General features: G+C 33.2%; 1 protein-coding gene across 2 annotated transcripts; it reads right to left on the bottom strand.

The window, feature by feature from the left end:
- Positions 1-790: 790 nt before the first annotated feature.
- On the bottom strand, positions 791-14,156 carry tuft1b (tuftelin 1b). 2 transcript variants are annotated; one of them, XM_056742228.1, is made up of 12 exons: positions 14,117-14,156; positions 7,617-7,671; positions 6,800-6,858; positions 6,656-6,704; positions 6,512-6,580; positions 6,073-6,147; positions 5,672-5,782; positions 5,376-5,590; positions 3,082-3,187; positions 2,272-2,355; positions 2,082-2,173; positions 791-1,860 (listed from the first exon to the last, which is right to left on the bottom strand). In XM_056742228.1, the coding sequence occupies exons 4-12, from the start codon at positions 6,689-6,691 to the stop codon at positions 1,788-1,790; spliced, it is 861 nt and encodes a 286-aa protein (XP_056598206.1). In that variant the 5' UTR covers positions 6,692-6,704; positions 6,800-6,858; positions 7,617-7,671; positions 14,117-14,156; the 3' UTR covers positions 791-1,787. The 2 variants fall into 2 exon arrangements, with proteins under 2 accessions (XP_056598206.1, XP_056598205.1); XM_056742227.1 differs by lacking the exon at positions 14,117-14,156 and having other exon boundaries at positions 7,617-10,852.
- Between the last annotated feature and the right edge of the window lie 3,589 nt (positions 14,157-17,745).

Raw genomic sequence — 17,745 nt, forward strand, 5'->3', positions numbered from 1 at the left:
CATGCATGGTCTGTATTAAAAGTTACCGACCGTTTCTGTCATATTTCTTGGTGTGGAAGAGTGCCATTCCTGAGCCTAGTTGACAATGGCAAGGCCAATAGAGGCCTTAGACTGCTCGAACCCGCTAAATGCTGCTTGCAGCTTTAATCCTGTATATGTAACAACTGATGGCGCTATTATGTAATGTACATATTCGCTGGCTCTCTTATTATGTGTTTTGCAAAAGTTTGTGGAGTCACTGATGTTGATTTAGTATTGGTGGCAGTTGTGCTATACAGATATGAAAAATGAGAATAAATCAATTACTGTGGAGATGAAGATTTGTGGAAATATTGGCTTGTACATATAGTGAATCTACATGTATTGTAATATGTATTAAATGGTCTGTATGTGTTAATTCTACTGATTCAGCTTCAATTGTTTTGATTTGACACAGATTTATTTATTATGGCTTGTTTAGATAACATAAACTGAAAAACGTGTATTTTAAGACGTATATAAACAAGACACTGTTGTGTGTTCATAGGCCTACTATTTACGTTTAATGGTTTTCGTCATGGTTTTCGACATCACTAGATGTCGTTGTTTGTCATGAAATAGTTTTGTCAAAATCAGTTTCTAGAAGCATTCATCTTGTGAACAAGTCTAACATGTGAATTTATGTACATAGTTTTAAAATGAAACCCAATTTTGGGTTGATATAAATGACAGAAATCTGCATTTATTATGACATTGAGGTTAAATTGTGTAGTGAAACTTCTTTCTTATTCTTTAATAAATGAACAACAGCTAAAATAATTGGTATCATTTATTATAACAAGGACATAAGTCAACTTATATTGTACATATAGCAACATATATTGTCCCACAAACAGTTATATATTTTTATTTAAAAACATTATAGCTATTAGCCTGTCTTTTGAGACAATTACTAAAAAAAGACTTCATTGATAAGTTAAAGTTGCTGCCAGCCACCATTAACAATAATCAAACAATTTTAAACAAACTCCAAAACATACATAATATGTACATAATATTTGTTTCTTAGCAAAAATTGACATGCAGAGCTATGCTAAGAAAAATCAAATCACAATTTCCTCGGGTCAATTTTTTAAAAACAATTAAAAAGAAAACGTACTGTGATTAATCTTAAATAGTTGTATTTATTAGCCCTTAAGATACAGATACAGAAAAAGTGCAAAGTACTACATTTACATCTACAAGAACAACTTTCACATTTAATAACAGATGGATAAAAAGGAAGTTCTCGCACTTAATTCAGTAACATATAAATTCATTCTTTACAACACCAGCAATGTTAATACAATACAATTACAGTTGCCAAAGAAAAAGGCAGGTTTGCACGGTTCAATTGGTTATTCACAATAGTGTTTATGTACAGATTCATAACTGAGAAATATCGGCATGTACGATAATATAAATAATATAGCTAGGACAAATAATTTGATTCCAGCTTCATCACGCTTAAAGAAATCAGCTGTCAGTCAGAATAAACTACTGGATCAGTCAAAGGTTTGTTATCTTATTTTATACATGTCGAAACAAAAATATTGACAGATTTTGTAGAAACACATCATTTCACAAACACTTCCACCACCGTTTATTATACCCAATGCAACACATATTAGGTAAAAAACATAAATGTATGTACATACAGAAAGGTAAAAAGCTGCTCATACTATGTGCGGAACAAAGAGATGTTTAAATATTTGTTGCTTCTTCCACAGGGGCGTTTCTCATTCCATGTAATCTTCCATCAGAATAATTCAAGACTTTGTCTCGATCACTTTTATGAATGGCAAAGACTTGTTTCCTGGGCTTGTAGGTGTCAGAGGTTTGCTATAATACAAAATGTGAAATAGCTTTTATATTTTTATAAATGCACAATATATATATTTTTGCATTAAATATTATCTATGACAAACTGATCAAATTACACACAGACAAGAAAGTTAGGTAATATTTCTCATATTTAATTGACTGAAATCTCCAGTTGACATCTACCTAAATACAATATGTATGGTTTTATTAGGTTACATATGCCGTTAAGTAAGCCACACCTGTAGACAACTTTGGATCCTGTGTCTGGGATATAAGGTTTGGGCACTAGATTTCCACTATAAAACTCCACTCGATCATGCATCTCTTTGTTCTGCAGAAGAAATATGTTACAGTAACACAAATAATAAACAATATAAACAAATAAAAACATAAAAATAAAAATAATTCTGAAACAGTGCAACCACTAACCTCAGCTTCAAGAAATGAAACTCTTTCTTTAAGGTCATTGATATTTCTGTTTCTTTGTTCGATGATGGTTCGAGAGTTTTGCACCTGTAAATACAGATGTAAAAAATTTAACAGAATGTCACTTACGCCAATATGCACCGAATACAATTTCTTTTTAACCATTAACAGTTTGTATACATATATAATTATATACTATAGCTCTTGTGACTATTCACAATCTAGAAAGATCTCTTCTACCTTTTACCTTTAGAAAAGACATTACTATTTAATACAAATATGAAATATACAAAACCATTTTGGAGTTTTCTATAAGGCATGTAATGCATATCTTGCACTCACGGTTTTAGTGCGCACTGATGTAGTGGTTACGTGTAACATGAGAGCTAAAGTGTGCCGGTTGGTCGACAGGGAAATGACTGCATCTTTTATTTATAACTGAGTTTGAGTTTCACTTCCTCACACTCCATATAACAACCTTGCTTTGTTTTTATTGAGCAGAACCAAGGACATGCCTGATTATCTTTCCTCCATTACGTCAATCTTTATTCTTTGTTAGCATGGTTCTTGAGTCAACATTCATCCTATACACTTATGAAACAACCTCTTCTTATTGTGAATGATTTATTGATAGCTATTTATGTCGTTTCACAGAAAACTACTTGAATTTGTAATATTTGATGAAAAAGCAGTCTTTTCACAAACAGAATTTGTGTCCTTCAGCTGTCACACTTAATAGAGATTTTCTATATCTGTTTTTTGTCTGTGATTGACTGTTTCAAAAGTAGTCTGTGAATGCGTATGTTATGTCACCTGTTCAATATTGATTTTGATTTTCTTCTGTATACTTTTGATCATGTCATTTAAAATGTGGTTTGTATTCTTAACAGACGCCAGCTCCTCCTCCAGCTGCAAACACCTGTAGATCACAAAACATGTCATCATGATAAAACACGCAGGCACATACAACACACAGTGCTGGGCTATTAAACTTACATTCCCTTTTTTGTATATTTACATACATTAGCATTTAAAAATAGAAAGAAATCAAATCTTACAAACATGAATATTTCCTTTTTATGTACTTTCATAGTATTGTCCTGAACGAGTTGCATTACTAATCCTTTGATTCACAAACATTAGACATTACAGTCCTCACATGCCCTTGGTTTGTCCAGACCAGTGGAAGTTTCACAGTCCAGAATATCCCAGAAAATTGCACAACTATCAATTTAATATGATTTGATTTGAATCAATTCAACATATGCTATTTTGTATATTACAATATAGACCACATCGCAAGACGTAAACACTGGTACAGAAGCACTTAATTAAATTACATTAGAAAAATATTTGTTTCATATAAATATTCTGTTAGCTGTGTTTTGTTCACACGTTTTGTGTAGTGAAACAGGAAGTTCGTCTGGATCACCATAAACAAGCATTGATAACGTCATCTAAAGTGGACTATACAACGACATTCATTGCATAATATACAAAAAAAATCGTACAAAAAGCTTAAAACATTTATACGCAACTCAAGGAGGGAATGCACTAAATAATAAGCAAGGAACTTTGAACAGGATTATATGTGTACCTATCTGTATTATTTTGTCTTGTGTAATATTTTCAATATCCACTTTCAAACATCTTAAGGCTGGAATACACTACACAACTGAACAGATTTTTTTTAACTAGACATCACACACTTGCCCTTGACTTTTTGAAAGTTTGCATAGAAAAACAGGGCATCACACACTATGTGATTAAATATGCTATAGCAGCTAAATCTGAGCTGTAGTGTATTCCAGCCTTACATACATTTATGCAATGTTTATGATTTTTTAGTTTAAAGAAATATATTTTTGTATTGTTTATGATTTTAAAGTATATATACTATGAGAACATTTAAGCTCATAAATGAATGAGCAATGATAAACGGTGAATACGCTTTTATTAGTCATATTCAGGCAAATTAGATGTTGTGTTATTGCGTAAGAGGCGTTGCTTTTAGAAATGAGTTACCACAGCAACACACACGCAGAGTTACAAATAGGCCAACCGGTTTGTTACCAAATTGCATATCGAAAACATTTAACGTAACCAAGGGAACATTGTCAAGCATGTGACATGCACCTACAACATTTGTGCATTTAAAACAGTAATTATTTAGGTCAGCAACAAATCTGTCATCACACTCTAAAAAACGTTGTGTTGATTTGTAACCCAATATTTGGGTTAGAGATATTGGGTCGTTTTGTTGGGTTATTTCTAGGCTCACGTAGCCAATCACCGCTTTCTTTGGAAAGGCCTGCACAAGAAGCCATATGACTGACAGGTAAAGCATCCAATCACGTTTTGTTTTGTGCCGCGTCATGTTTAGAGGCGTGGAAAGTCTCCGCCGTAACAGACCGATGTACATTCCCGAACGTGTCAAAAGTTAACAGACACAACAATGATTATTAAGTTTATGCCATGAACTTTGCATACTTTTTTGAATATCTGTTTAAAGGCTGGAAAAACATCATTCAGTATCAGGAGGAGCAATGGAAGACCGTGATGTTTTGCATCTTGGGGATAAAACGAGTTCCTCTTAAGTCTTGGTTATTTTGGGAAACATGATGCTGGATGAAGACCGTCTTTAATGTTAATTTACATTTTGGAGTAAGCCTATGCCAAGCCTGGCGGTGCTGCTATTTGGTAACTTTTAAGGTAGTTTATAATTGTATAATCTATTCTAGACTAGCCTCTGTTCTGTTTATTTATTAATTTGATTCTTGTAAATTGATAATTAATTGCTAGTAACTTTATGATTAAAGGAAGTACATTATAATAAAGGTTTTTCTATGTTGTGCATTATTTGTTTCCACTGCAATAAAATAATAATAAATAGGATGGCCAAAAACGATAAAAAAAACAATGATAACAAAAACAATAAAATAAAAATTAACATGTTGGCAAAAATGACCCAACAAATTAGTTATTTCTTAACCCAACTGTTGGGGTTAAACATTGGGTTAAAATATCCCAACAATGGGTCGGTGTTATAGTTTGGTTATTTGTTGGGTCAATTTTAAACCAATTTTAGTGAGCAGTATTTTGCTCACCTGTCCTTAAAATCTGCTTTTTTTATTCCCTGCTGTTTCTCAAGTTCACAAGCGGCCAATTTTTCCTGTAGCTTGACATTTTCCAGCTCCAAAGAACTCATACGCTTCTGCATCTCTTCCATGTTTCCACTCTGTTCTTCTGCTTTCGTTTCAGCCCACTTCACACGATTGTTGTGCTCTTCCAAACAGCGTTGTTGAATTTCACGGTTCTCTTTCTAATGAAGGTTTTAACAGTGATAAATGACAGAAATTGAAGTGAACTGAATATTTATTGAAAGTTAACAACTTGGTCTGACCTGCAGTCTCTCTTTCTCTTCCTGATGTCTATCTTCCATTTCTTGAAGACGAGTGTACAGATGTTTGATGAGCTCTCTTAGGCTCACGCAGAGGCGTTCCTCTTCTTTAACCTGTGAATGTGCATGAATGGTCAAAATAAGATTATGTTATCATCTCCCTTGTGAAATGGGTTTCTCAGGCTAACAGACACGTTTATGGATGCATATGAGTCAATAGTGACTTCAAATCCTCTCACTTGACTTCTCTCTGGCCTTTTTTTGAATGCCTACATTCTCTTGCAATGGGAGTGTCTCGGTTTATTTGTTTGTTTGTTTACGTGTGTGTGACCAGCCTATGCATTTTTGCTAAATAGGTGTGTTTCTAATGGTGAAAGTGAGTAACTGTGTGACTGATAATTCACCTGAAATTTGGAGAAGCCATTGGTGCCGTGAGGTTTACTGATGACAGTATTGACCTTGTGCACGCTGGATGGGAACTAAGACAAAAAACATTTTGTATTTTACAAATGATGTGTGACAACTGTAAAAAGTCTTTGTACAAATTTGCAAAGGGTTACAAGCAACTTTAACTAACTTTAATTAACTATAATAATTATAATATAAATTTTTTATAATATAACTTTTTATTAAAATAATTAAAAAGTATAATAAATGTCCTGTTTAATACAATATATTATTAATATAATACATAGAAAAAACATGTTCTATTTATTTTACATATAGTATAAGGGAAAATCGGGCAAAAGATATTCAGACATTTTTTTTTTTATTGGACATTATTTTTCTTTTAATGTTCTTATTTTGGGTTGAAATAAGCTTGAGTAAAAAAGTGATATGTACCGTATTGTTGTTAGTATTGTTCTGTCTGGCTGCCATTTGCTCTCTCAGCGTCTTAAGGCTGTACCTCACCTGAAGACAACATAAAAATGTTAAAAACAAACAAACATTTTCTTTGTTTAATGAGTGGGCAGTGACAACACCGACCTCCTGCACCTGCGGCTCTTCATCTGTCGACGACATCTGTCTCAATCACCTATAACACAGACAGACAGACGCATGTAGGGTTACATAACACACAACACCTTTACACACGCCGTCTGCTGTTTAATATTACATCATAATAAATACCTTAATCCTTTCCAATGATCCTCTGATCTGTTCGTGTCTGGTTTGGCTTTGTCACTTTGCTGTGAGATTAAAAATACAAGGATTAAGGATCAACACAAACACAGCGGTATTGTGTTTATCTGTCCAATGAGTCTAAAGGGGTTTTGAAGAGCGTATAGCTGATGGTTAACGTGTGTAATTTGCCCTGTAGTAGTTTATAAAATTTGTCCACCAGAACAATTTATCTTATATCTAATGTCTTGCTGAGGTTAATTTCATAACATCTAATAAGCATTATTAATACAAGTAAAACATGCAAATTAAACATTTTGCCCCTTAGTAAACAAATATATATTTTTAAATATATATATATAATATGAGATAATGAGATAACTTTTTTACAAATTTTGTTTTTTAATATGTTATCATGTTTTTATTGTGTTTTATTGTGTATGTTAGCTGTATATTTTTGTTATTATGTCTTAAATCATATATGTCTTGCAGTTTGATTGATTTTTATTGGAATGCACAATAAGAAACACAAATTTTTAAAAATCGAAAAACAGAGTCCTCATCTTGAAACCAAACTGTCCAACCTTTTTAGATTATGATTTTGTTGTCAATTTAATTCATAATTGTAATGACATTTTATGGATTTATGATTAAATCTATTTTAAGATATTTGTTTAAGAAAGTCTGAATGTACTTGGTCTGGGTAAAGCACTAAAGTCATATAAAAGGCATAAATAAATCATTAAGACTTGCTATAAAAAAAAGTGTTGAAATCTTTTGAAGTGTCCATGGTTCAAGAAACACAAATGAGAGAAAATGTCCATACCTGAATGATCTTTCCGAAGAGTCAACTTCTGGATGCAGAACTCTGTGGAATCTCTCTGTGAAAGTGAAATAATTAAAACACAGATATCATATCCAAAAACACTGGGTGTGAAGGGCAGATCATTTAAGAAAATGAGACTAGGAGGGACATCATTTTCCAAACAGACTTTAAAGCAAACCAGAAAAACACACACGCTCAATTATTCATTAATCTCCATAGCAAACAAAACTGTGAAATGTCCATGTTCCTAAACACAATGGAAACATGTGTTAACCCGTATGACGGACAAATCTGGCATGAAGACTATAATGAGAGACTGAATGCAGAAGAGACGGAGGACTAAAATAACAGGAAGAATGGGACAAATCATCTTTTTATTATGTAATTCATTAGTTAATGCAGAGGCTTAAGGGTTTTGTATTTCACATCACAGCGCTGCACTGTTTGCCGTATGTTTACATATTCCAACTTGCTTTCACTTTATCTTAACACAAAGAAAAAATGAATCAACAATAATAGTGACCAAATAAATGTTTTATATCAAATACATATTCAAAAATGGGGCCAGAAATAATGTTTGTAGAATGAAAAGTATTTAGTGTTGAATCGTGTATATGAATCTATAAACTTTTTTTAAATGCATTTAGAAATTTCACTCAAAATATTTTTTTTAGTTTTGTGCTTGCATTCATGCACCAATGAATTCCTACATGACTACAAAGTAACATCTATTCTACACATCTTGGAAGTGACTGTATTCTAGTCAAGACCTCAACATGTCCATAGAGGAGAACAGGGAAAGCAAAGGATGGGATCCTGTGGGAAGAGATGATCACAGACAGATTGATATATCGCCTAAAACAGAGATCCCCGGAACCCACTGCTGATTCATTTCACATATAAAAGCTTTACCAGATACTAGTCAAGGGTGTGAGGAATAAAGAATGTTTGTGTAATCAGATGGCAAGCCCTGTGTGCCACACAGATGTTTGAGAGAGGGTGTAGATGGCCATGTATGGCTATCCCAGGTTAGATATACATTTTTCTTAAAGAGATAACTGTGTGCTTATGTAAGTGGGTCACTGCTGTCTGGTTTTACAGTGAAATACCAGAGCATAAGTATAATCATACGCTTCCGGACAGTAAATACTGCTGACCAGGTTTACCAGAAGGACAGAACTACAATTACTGCTTGCAAAAATGTTAAAAAAAATTATAGGTTTCTTTTCATAAGATGCTGGTGTGTTGTAAATGTGTTTTGTCAAATTGAATGTGAAAGATTTACTTTTTCTGAATTTGCAGTCATTTGGGTTAAAAAACATATTAAGAAAGTCCTAATAAAGAAGTGAGATTTGCAAAGTTGCAAGCAATTTGATCCTGATTAGATAAAAATATTGAATTCATCATAATTTCATTAGATAATCAATCAACCAAATAATATTGCAGCATTAATTTAATGTTTTTTAAATGATAAAATAATGGGGCGGTTTTCCAAACTTGGCTAAGCCTTGTCTCAGACTAACTAGAGGTCTTGATCAATTCAGATCTTAAAATATATCAGTGCAGTATTGTCTCAAGGTGCACACAGTGATATTTTCTTTGTAAAGTATGTTTTAAAAACTATTTAAATATCTTAATATAACTAAGGCCTAGTGCTGGTTTATGATAATCCCTGTCCGGGAATCCGGTCCATATATTTTAGAAATTATTTTTTTGTGTTGTTTTTAAATCTTCATTTGAGGCCATATCATGCACATAAATTAAAAAAACTTGATTTGCTTTTTCTCTCTTTGTGTGCATGGTGTAAATGTAAAAAACCATCAACGCTTAAATGTTTCGTTACTACATTCAGAACGGAGGGGGACATGCGTGACATCAAAGAACAGCCGCAGGGTGAACCTGCACACCCAACACACTTCCACTCGAGTACAGTGAAAAGAAAACATCAACCATGTCAGAAAGATTTGAAGATTGACATGTAACATAAAACATGTATGCAAATGACACTTAAATACATAAACTGCCAGTTGAAAGTTTGGAAACCTGTTCATTTTTCATTATGATTTTCCACCTTTTAGAAAAACTGTTAATCATATAAAATAACACAAATAAAAGTTTATAAAAACAATTTACTGACCGAAAAATGATTTAAAAAAGATCTTATATTTCATATTTCAATGCTGAATTTAAAGTAGGTTGTGTACATTCTTCGTGATATACTATATCAGGGTCCCCCTATATTGTGTATATAAAGATAAAACAAACTGATTTTTGACTAAAGATTTAACTTTAAGCATTTGATCTACGTCTTGAGGTATTTAAGATCATAAGAGACATAAGATTATCGAGTAATCTTCAACACTGGAAAAGTTCACAGATCCTCATACCCAGAAAGTTGCTAAGATAATTAAAAAAAAATAATCATTTTGCATTCCATAGATAAACGCTGACACACCCTACGCAGCTCGCGCTCAAGACTTCATGTTCTTTCTCTAAGCTCACACACCCATATCACATTATGTTGTATCTCTCAAACACTATTTCATATCTGTCGTCATCGCTTATTCTGAATGACTGTTGATGCTTTTCAAGTGTTTAATTATTTTCAGTCTAATGGTTTGTCTGCAGTCTGGCTGGTCTGACAGGCCACGGTCCAGTTCTCTCAAACACAGTTTCCCTTGAGGAAAGACGTCATAAACTAGAATTTACTCACAAACAAACACACATTCAGTTCTGTCTCTGATTTACTGTCAAGTAAATCTATCTAAAAGCATTTAAAAGTCTTGATTTTTTTTTAAATAATGAAGAAAACTGCAAGGAATTTTAACATACATTCATACATGTTTACTCTATTCCAGTCATCATTGAGGACATAATCAACCTGAATACTTGAACGATTTCCTTCCTAAAATTGCTATTGGCATTAAATTATATATGGCTATATCCCATATTTAACCGCTTGAGACAAGTCAAAGACTCAACACATCCGCAAACTTAAAATAGTCAACATATCAGTTGCCGGCGTCACACACAATTAAAATCATGCAACGCCTTTGAGCGTTTATTTACGTATAGGAGCGAGGCATCTATGTATAAATGTGACAAAAAGCCCCACCCCAAACTAAGACTAATATCACTGCATAAATATACTGAGTAATGTTGAAAATGTATTTAAATTACCTTCGCATTAAAAAAGGCTTGAAGGAAGGATATTAACTTGACTTCTGTCTTCATCTCATCTGCAACATTCCGATGTTTTAACTTTAGACTCTTATTTGCATACAAAAGCTGTTTCAGGCATGTGACAAGGAATTTCTGCATCATTTACATGCTTAGCTCATACCTGTATGTCTACATTCAGAGTCAGGTCAACTCAATGACAACATGAATGTCAACAAACACCACAGTTCTGAAGCTATAAAGAGAACAGCACATCAACAGAACTTTTAAAACAACTTTATTAAGCCCAGCCTCAAGGTTTCATTCCACAGCCTGCCTGTACAGTTGCCTGTGTCCATTAAATCAGACCCAAGGCATTCTTCTTCTTGAGTGTGAAACATAGTGAAGAAACCTCTGAAGCTTGATCCACAAAAACTTGCACATTTGGCATGTGTAAGCCCAACTAACATTATAATGACTGCATAGCATTCAAGCTTTCCTAACACTAGAAAAACATACTGCCACAAAATCAAGAGTTCGGTTAGGTAAAAAATAATAATGTTATCATGTTTGTATTGTGTTTTCTTGTATTAGTTAGCTGTATTTTTGTTTTTTTATTATGGCTTAAATCAAAACAAACCAAGTGCCTTTGATTGATAATAATTGGATTGCAAAATTAAAAACACATGATTATTGAAAGATTAAAAAAATGTTGAACCAAACTCTTCAAATTATTATGTTTAGTCATGATCTACGAAATCTATGAAACTACTCTTTTATGTTTTTGAACCGATGAACTTTCCACTTATTCTTTTTGTATATATTGACAATATGCTTTGTTTCAAGTGTCGATCTTAAGGAATTTGCTAGAAGCTTAACATTTAGAAAAAAAACGAATAAATCTTCTTGACAACCTAAGCTCTCAGGCCGCATAATAGCTGTCAATCACTTTGCACGCAAGCACAGATGTTTATGCAGGCTACTGGCTGCACAACCATATAATATGCAAATTTCTGATTTGAGGTGTGTTGATAACCGACAGCAATAAACGGCAATACATTCACTCTCGTTAAATCAGCAGTTTTACGTCATCTCACATTAAAAACCTCTTCTCGTGCAATGTTGTTAAAACAGCGTTTGCAGAACTTGTTCAACACTTGTTAAATTAATGTTGCGCAACCTTTTTGCTGGTAATGAGAGATCTGCTTATTGACTTGGATCCAATAACAATAAAAGCGGATCATTCAAAACTCGTGTGCAAATTCAAAGGATTTGTACATCCTGCCAGCGGATATCTGTCAATGCATGTGTCACTTTAGGCTTTGTGTTGGAAGAGCCCTAATGTTTTCTTTATTTTAAATGCATCAAAAGATTTCAATATCAAAAGCAGAAAGAGAAGAAAACTCTATAAAAATATTCTCAATATTACTTAATAGGTTACGCTTTAACGTGAAAATCTAAAGCCTGTACATGACATCCTTGATCAATTTAATGTTTGCATTCAATTAAATATTACCAGTTCATTTGTATACATATCCTTAATAAAAATCCAAGATAAAGAAAGAGAGGGGTTAACTGTGAATGCATTAAAGGTTTTGGCCTTCTGCCCTTCAACATATATCATCTTCCAGTCTTATGAATATACTGACATAGAATTGCACGTGTTCTTGAAAGGAAGTACAAGTTAAAGGAACAGTTCACCCACAAATAAAGATTCTGTCATCATTTACTCACCCTTGGGTTGTTACAAACATGTAAACATTTCTTTGTTCTGATGAACACAGAGAAAGATATTCGAAAGAATACTTGTAATTAAACAGTTGTTGGCCACCATTGACTCCCATAGTAGGAAAAATTACAATGGTAGTCAAAAGTAACCCCAGAACTGTCCTAGATTCTTCAAAATATCTTCTTTTGTGTTCTACAGAAATATCGAAAGCAATTTTTCTTACTATGGTAGTCGGTGGCCAAGGACTGTTTGTTTACAAGCATTCTTTCAAATATCTTTCTCTGTGTTCACTATAACAAAGACATTTATAAATATTGGAACAATTCAAGGGTGAGGAAAGGATTACAGAATTGTTTGGGGTGAACTGTCCCTTTAACTGCCAGGTTTCACATGCACATCTTTTTTTGAACTGTTACCTGTTTGCATTATTAAAATGGATTAAATCTGTCATGGGTGCGATAACTACTGACTTAATCATTTTAGAAAAGGAAAGAAATTACCTCATCTTGGCCCCGGACGCGACAGTGCATAGTTGCATAGACATGATCTAACATTACTGAATGAGTCAGCACAAACTCAGACAATTCAATTCAGAATGAAACATGTTTCAATTGTGAATAACCCAGCTGTCAAGTTTTGTTTTCCTTATGAATAGAAATGATGCATATACTGTACATGCTATGGACTACAATCTGTAAATCAGTCTACACGATCTTTCACATACACGTGTTTATGAGAAATACATGCTTTGTGTTATTGTCCAGACCAGATATGATTTAAAATCTTTAATATCATCAGGCAAGCTAAGATTACGTAAACCAAACATAGAGATGACGCAATGACCTCAGATGCACTATAATAATAATTTTCCGGTCATATGCGGTTAAATCCAGACTACATGAAGCGGTTTCTCCTACAGGGTTTAAGATTAGTCCTTAACTAAAATAAATGTTGCTGTCCAAACTGGAAACAACTGATCTTATTAAATACACCAGTGCCATTGTGTTGTCTTAAAATGCACACAAGTAATGTTTTAGTAAGGCTTGTTTGCATAACTATCTAAACATCTCAATTTAATATGGACTAGTCCTAGTTTATAGTAATCCTGGGAAAACACCCCATAAATTTACACACCCAAAAATGATTTGTAAGTGTCAGATCACACAGAAAAAGCTACAAACACATCTAACAGCTTTTATCATTATCACAACCAAACCAATGTCACATTGGTCATATCAGTTTTAGGGTGTAATGGTTTTTAAAATTTACAATGACAAAATCACAATTTGAATAAAAAATACAGTTGAAAATACTGACGAAGAGTGTCATTTCATTAAAAACGTATGATTATATTTACCAGTAAGCGTGGAACTGAACCACACATTACTGTCAACGCATTTCACACTTATTTCAGAAACACTTTGTTCAGAAACTTCATTCATGATAAAAAGCAGGTGGTCGCATCAAACTACAAAGTCAACAAATACCAGAATCACAAGGTAACAAATCGTATTAAAACCATCAATCATATGATCTTAATGATCTTTATAAATGTAGTATGTCATTCAGCAAAACGCATTAAAACGAAGGAATAAAAGGCACCCCACCTTACCTCAATGAAAGGAGATGCAGAATGTGTGCGTGTGTTTGTTGTGACTCAGGGTAGGAGAAGGCTGTGCCCATATATGGAAGGGGCGGAGACTTCCGCCAGTCCAGCCCTAATCGCGCTCCCGGCTGACGCGCACAGCTCCTTCTACAGGCGGTTCTCCATCATGAAAACAAAGCAGGCAATGAAAGAATATATAATTGTTAATTGTTAAACTTCTTGCATTTCATCTTTTCTTAATGCATCATTTGTATGTAATGTTTACTTTTGTTATTTAATTCAGCGAAGGATCGCTCTAACTCTTGCAATGACCTTTAATCACAAAATAGGGCAGCTACACTCATTTTAAAATACTCATCATTTTGATTATGGTGGATTATATGAAAATCAGTCGTAATATGGACTGTCTTAGAATTAGGTCAAAAGAAGATATTCAGAACTTCAAAACATTATGGATAGAAGAACAGGGGTTCCATAAAGAACTTTTAACTTTGGATGATAATAAAGTAGCAAAATGGTTTATTTAAAAACCTTCGACTAAATGGGGAATCAAAAGCATTCTACGGCATTGCTGTGAAGAACCTTTTGCAATCCCTTTGCTCTAGCATATCTGTGCATATTTATTAAAACAATGTTGTTGACCTCACCAGGATGGGAATTGCTAGCTGGAAATTAAAGATATTGCATTGCAGGTCATGGGTTTATTAGTAAGAGGAGAAAAACTAGTTCACACAACAATTAGTTTATTGCCTGTACATGTTACTCAAATAAAACAGTTTGACAGATTATTCAAAGATCGATATGACAGGAGATCATTCGGATCCTGTAATTTGGCTTTAAAACAAAAGTGTTGGTTACATAACAGCGATGAGTTGATTAAGGAGTTCATGGGACAGCTAGAACGCAACATAAGAGTTAGATGTCTGCAAAACAAACAAATCTTTTGTGTGGGGAATGCTGAGAGACTATGTGTAGTGTGTGTGTGGTTTGAAGCTTTGGGGCACATTCTTAATAATTTCAATAAAATTGTGCATTTCTTCATGTTCCTTTGTGTGTTACCTGTAGTTCATCCTGGAAAAAATGTGTTGAGTCTTATACACTCGCATCATATTTAAAGCTACATCCATTCTTTATTTCATGTGCATTGATATGTACAGTTTGTGCATTTATATAAACTATAATTATGTAGATTAAAATATATTTGATGTAATCCTACGATCAGTTGTATTGTATACAAAATACAACGCCTGGGGCGAGGTCACCATGGCCTTATTTTTCTTCTTTCTAGTAATGTCATCTGACGCGTTTGACAACAATAACACGTATTATAATATAAATATGCAGTAATGTGCACCAGTTCAAGTATTCATATCTATTTCTGGCCATTCTAGATCACATCTTTTGCTGGTTATTCTAGATAAACAGAGAATAGATTGACATAGATGACATGGAGCCTAACCTCAACTTCACTGAAGTCATTCAGATAACATCACCCACACTGTTTGTTTAAATTTGCTGGGTGGTGCTGAGGGATAAAAAATGTGAGAAGCGAAGATAAAATCAACTTTGGCAAATTTGCCATTGCCATCTGACATTGAGGCATTGAGCTTCTGCCAATACGCTTTATCTAAACGAACATGCAAAATTCAAAATACAGCATGTAAATAGTGTGCAAAATGAAACATGGATGACATACAAAAACACAGAATACTTAAATTCAGTGGGTCATGTTTGGTCATAATACAAAAAGTAATATTTAACATTTACAGAGTATATAATACAATTTTGTGAATAAATGTTTTCCATTTTTTAATTGTCTATACCTCAAGATTCATGATTGAGGTTATATGTCAGGTGGACAAGATTTGTTGTTTAGGGTGGATTAAAATGTTTTCTATGTAGTCTGTTTAGACCAAACTATGTATTTCAGTAATGTTGGCATAGAAAGTCAAATAAGTAAATTTCTTTAGAACTGGGCTGGGCCTGACATTGTTATGCTCAAGTGGTCTATTAAAGAATCTTGGTTTACAGAATCGCTCAACTAAGCCGGAAAAATATTTTTCGGTTTAGTATCGAAACTACACAAACAATGCAACCCAACTGCACACACAATACTACAATTTTCATCATGTCATTCCAACTAAGCATTGCACAAAGTACACATCAGAACTTGCATGTGTATGTATTATGAATTATACATTTCCGAAAAGCAAAAGAGGTCTTGTGTAACTGTGATCTGCGTTTCACAAGATGAATGTTCATGAACATGCTTTGTACTTTAGATATTTTGTGTTAAAATGAAAATATTGTCTAAAAAGATTTTGGAAGTAATGAAAATAAACATTAATAGTTTGCAGAAAATTTAGGTTAAATGAAACTTCTTCGTCAGTTATCGTAAAGAATAAACGTTTTCGACCTTACTTGTTTTATTCCTTGAAATGTTATCAAATATTATCAACGGAAACAGTAGTTTAGCTGTAACATATCTTTGAATTTTATCTTATTAACATCAATATGTTCTTTATTCTGAAAATATATATTTTTCATACCCCTAGATTCAATTTACGTGTGAGAATACCCTTAACCTTTTAAAACTTTAACAGGCTACTCTTTTATCAACTTTATTAATAAAGCATTTATGATTCATCCCCATGAAGCATTTATGATTCATGTCTTTATTCAGTTTAAACTGTAAACAATTAAATTATAAACATTAAGCAGTAAATACGAATACCAACATATTTAGGTTTTGAATTTTGTTTATAGATATAATGTCTATTCGTTTTTATATGTTCTTTGTATTCTTTTCCTCTAATAATGTTAATAAATTAACATATTACCATTTATCTCTTGTTTCTACATTTTAAGAATTAGTTGACAAAACTGCAATGACTAACAAATTCACAATGTCTTAATTTTGATCGTACCCACAGCAACCTGTAATTCTTGACCTGTAGCATACTACACTACACCAAGTACTCTTTGCTTTGCACTTGTATTTCTTTGTGTGATTGCAGACGATTGTACTGGACTATCAGGAAGTGATTAGTAACATAGTGCTGTCTTTGTGACTCCATAAATAAGTGTTTTTGTCTGGCTTCCATTGTAAGGCAACAGCCCTGATAAAACACTCTTGCTTTAATATGCTTTTAAAAGAACAAAGCTGATAAATCAGTTGTATTTTATCTTGAGATTTACCATTACAGTGTTATAAGAACATTGTCTCTGCATCAGAGAATTCATTAGTTTTTTTGGAGACACAAAATGTAATTTTATAGTAGATTTTCTCTTCTGATTCAAACTAGATCAAGTTTTCTAAAAAATTAACATATGAACACAGTGAAATTCCAATCCAGGATCATGTTTAAATTATTAGCACATTTATGTAATCTAATACAATGCTCTCCAATGAACCTATGTGTTAATCAAGTATCATATCTGCTTAGAATTAAAAATACACACAAAACAGAAACAACAAAACTACTATGAGATTTTTTATGACAACATGAGTAATCTTTGAAAATAATGCGAAAAAAAATGTGATGAGGTGGGGATGAAAAAGAGCTGGAGTACGTAGACAAAAAACAGATGAAGGGGAAGAAGAGATGAAGGAAAGAAACAGGGTGTTGAATGTA

Source organism: Triplophysa dalaica, chromosome 25 (genome assembly GCF_015846415.1).
Source record: "Triplophysa dalaica isolate WHDGS20190420 chromosome 25, ASM1584641v1, whole genome shotgun sequence".
NCBI classification, from domain to species: Eukaryota; Metazoa; Chordata; class Actinopteri; order Cypriniformes; family Nemacheilidae; genus Triplophysa; species Triplophysa dalaica.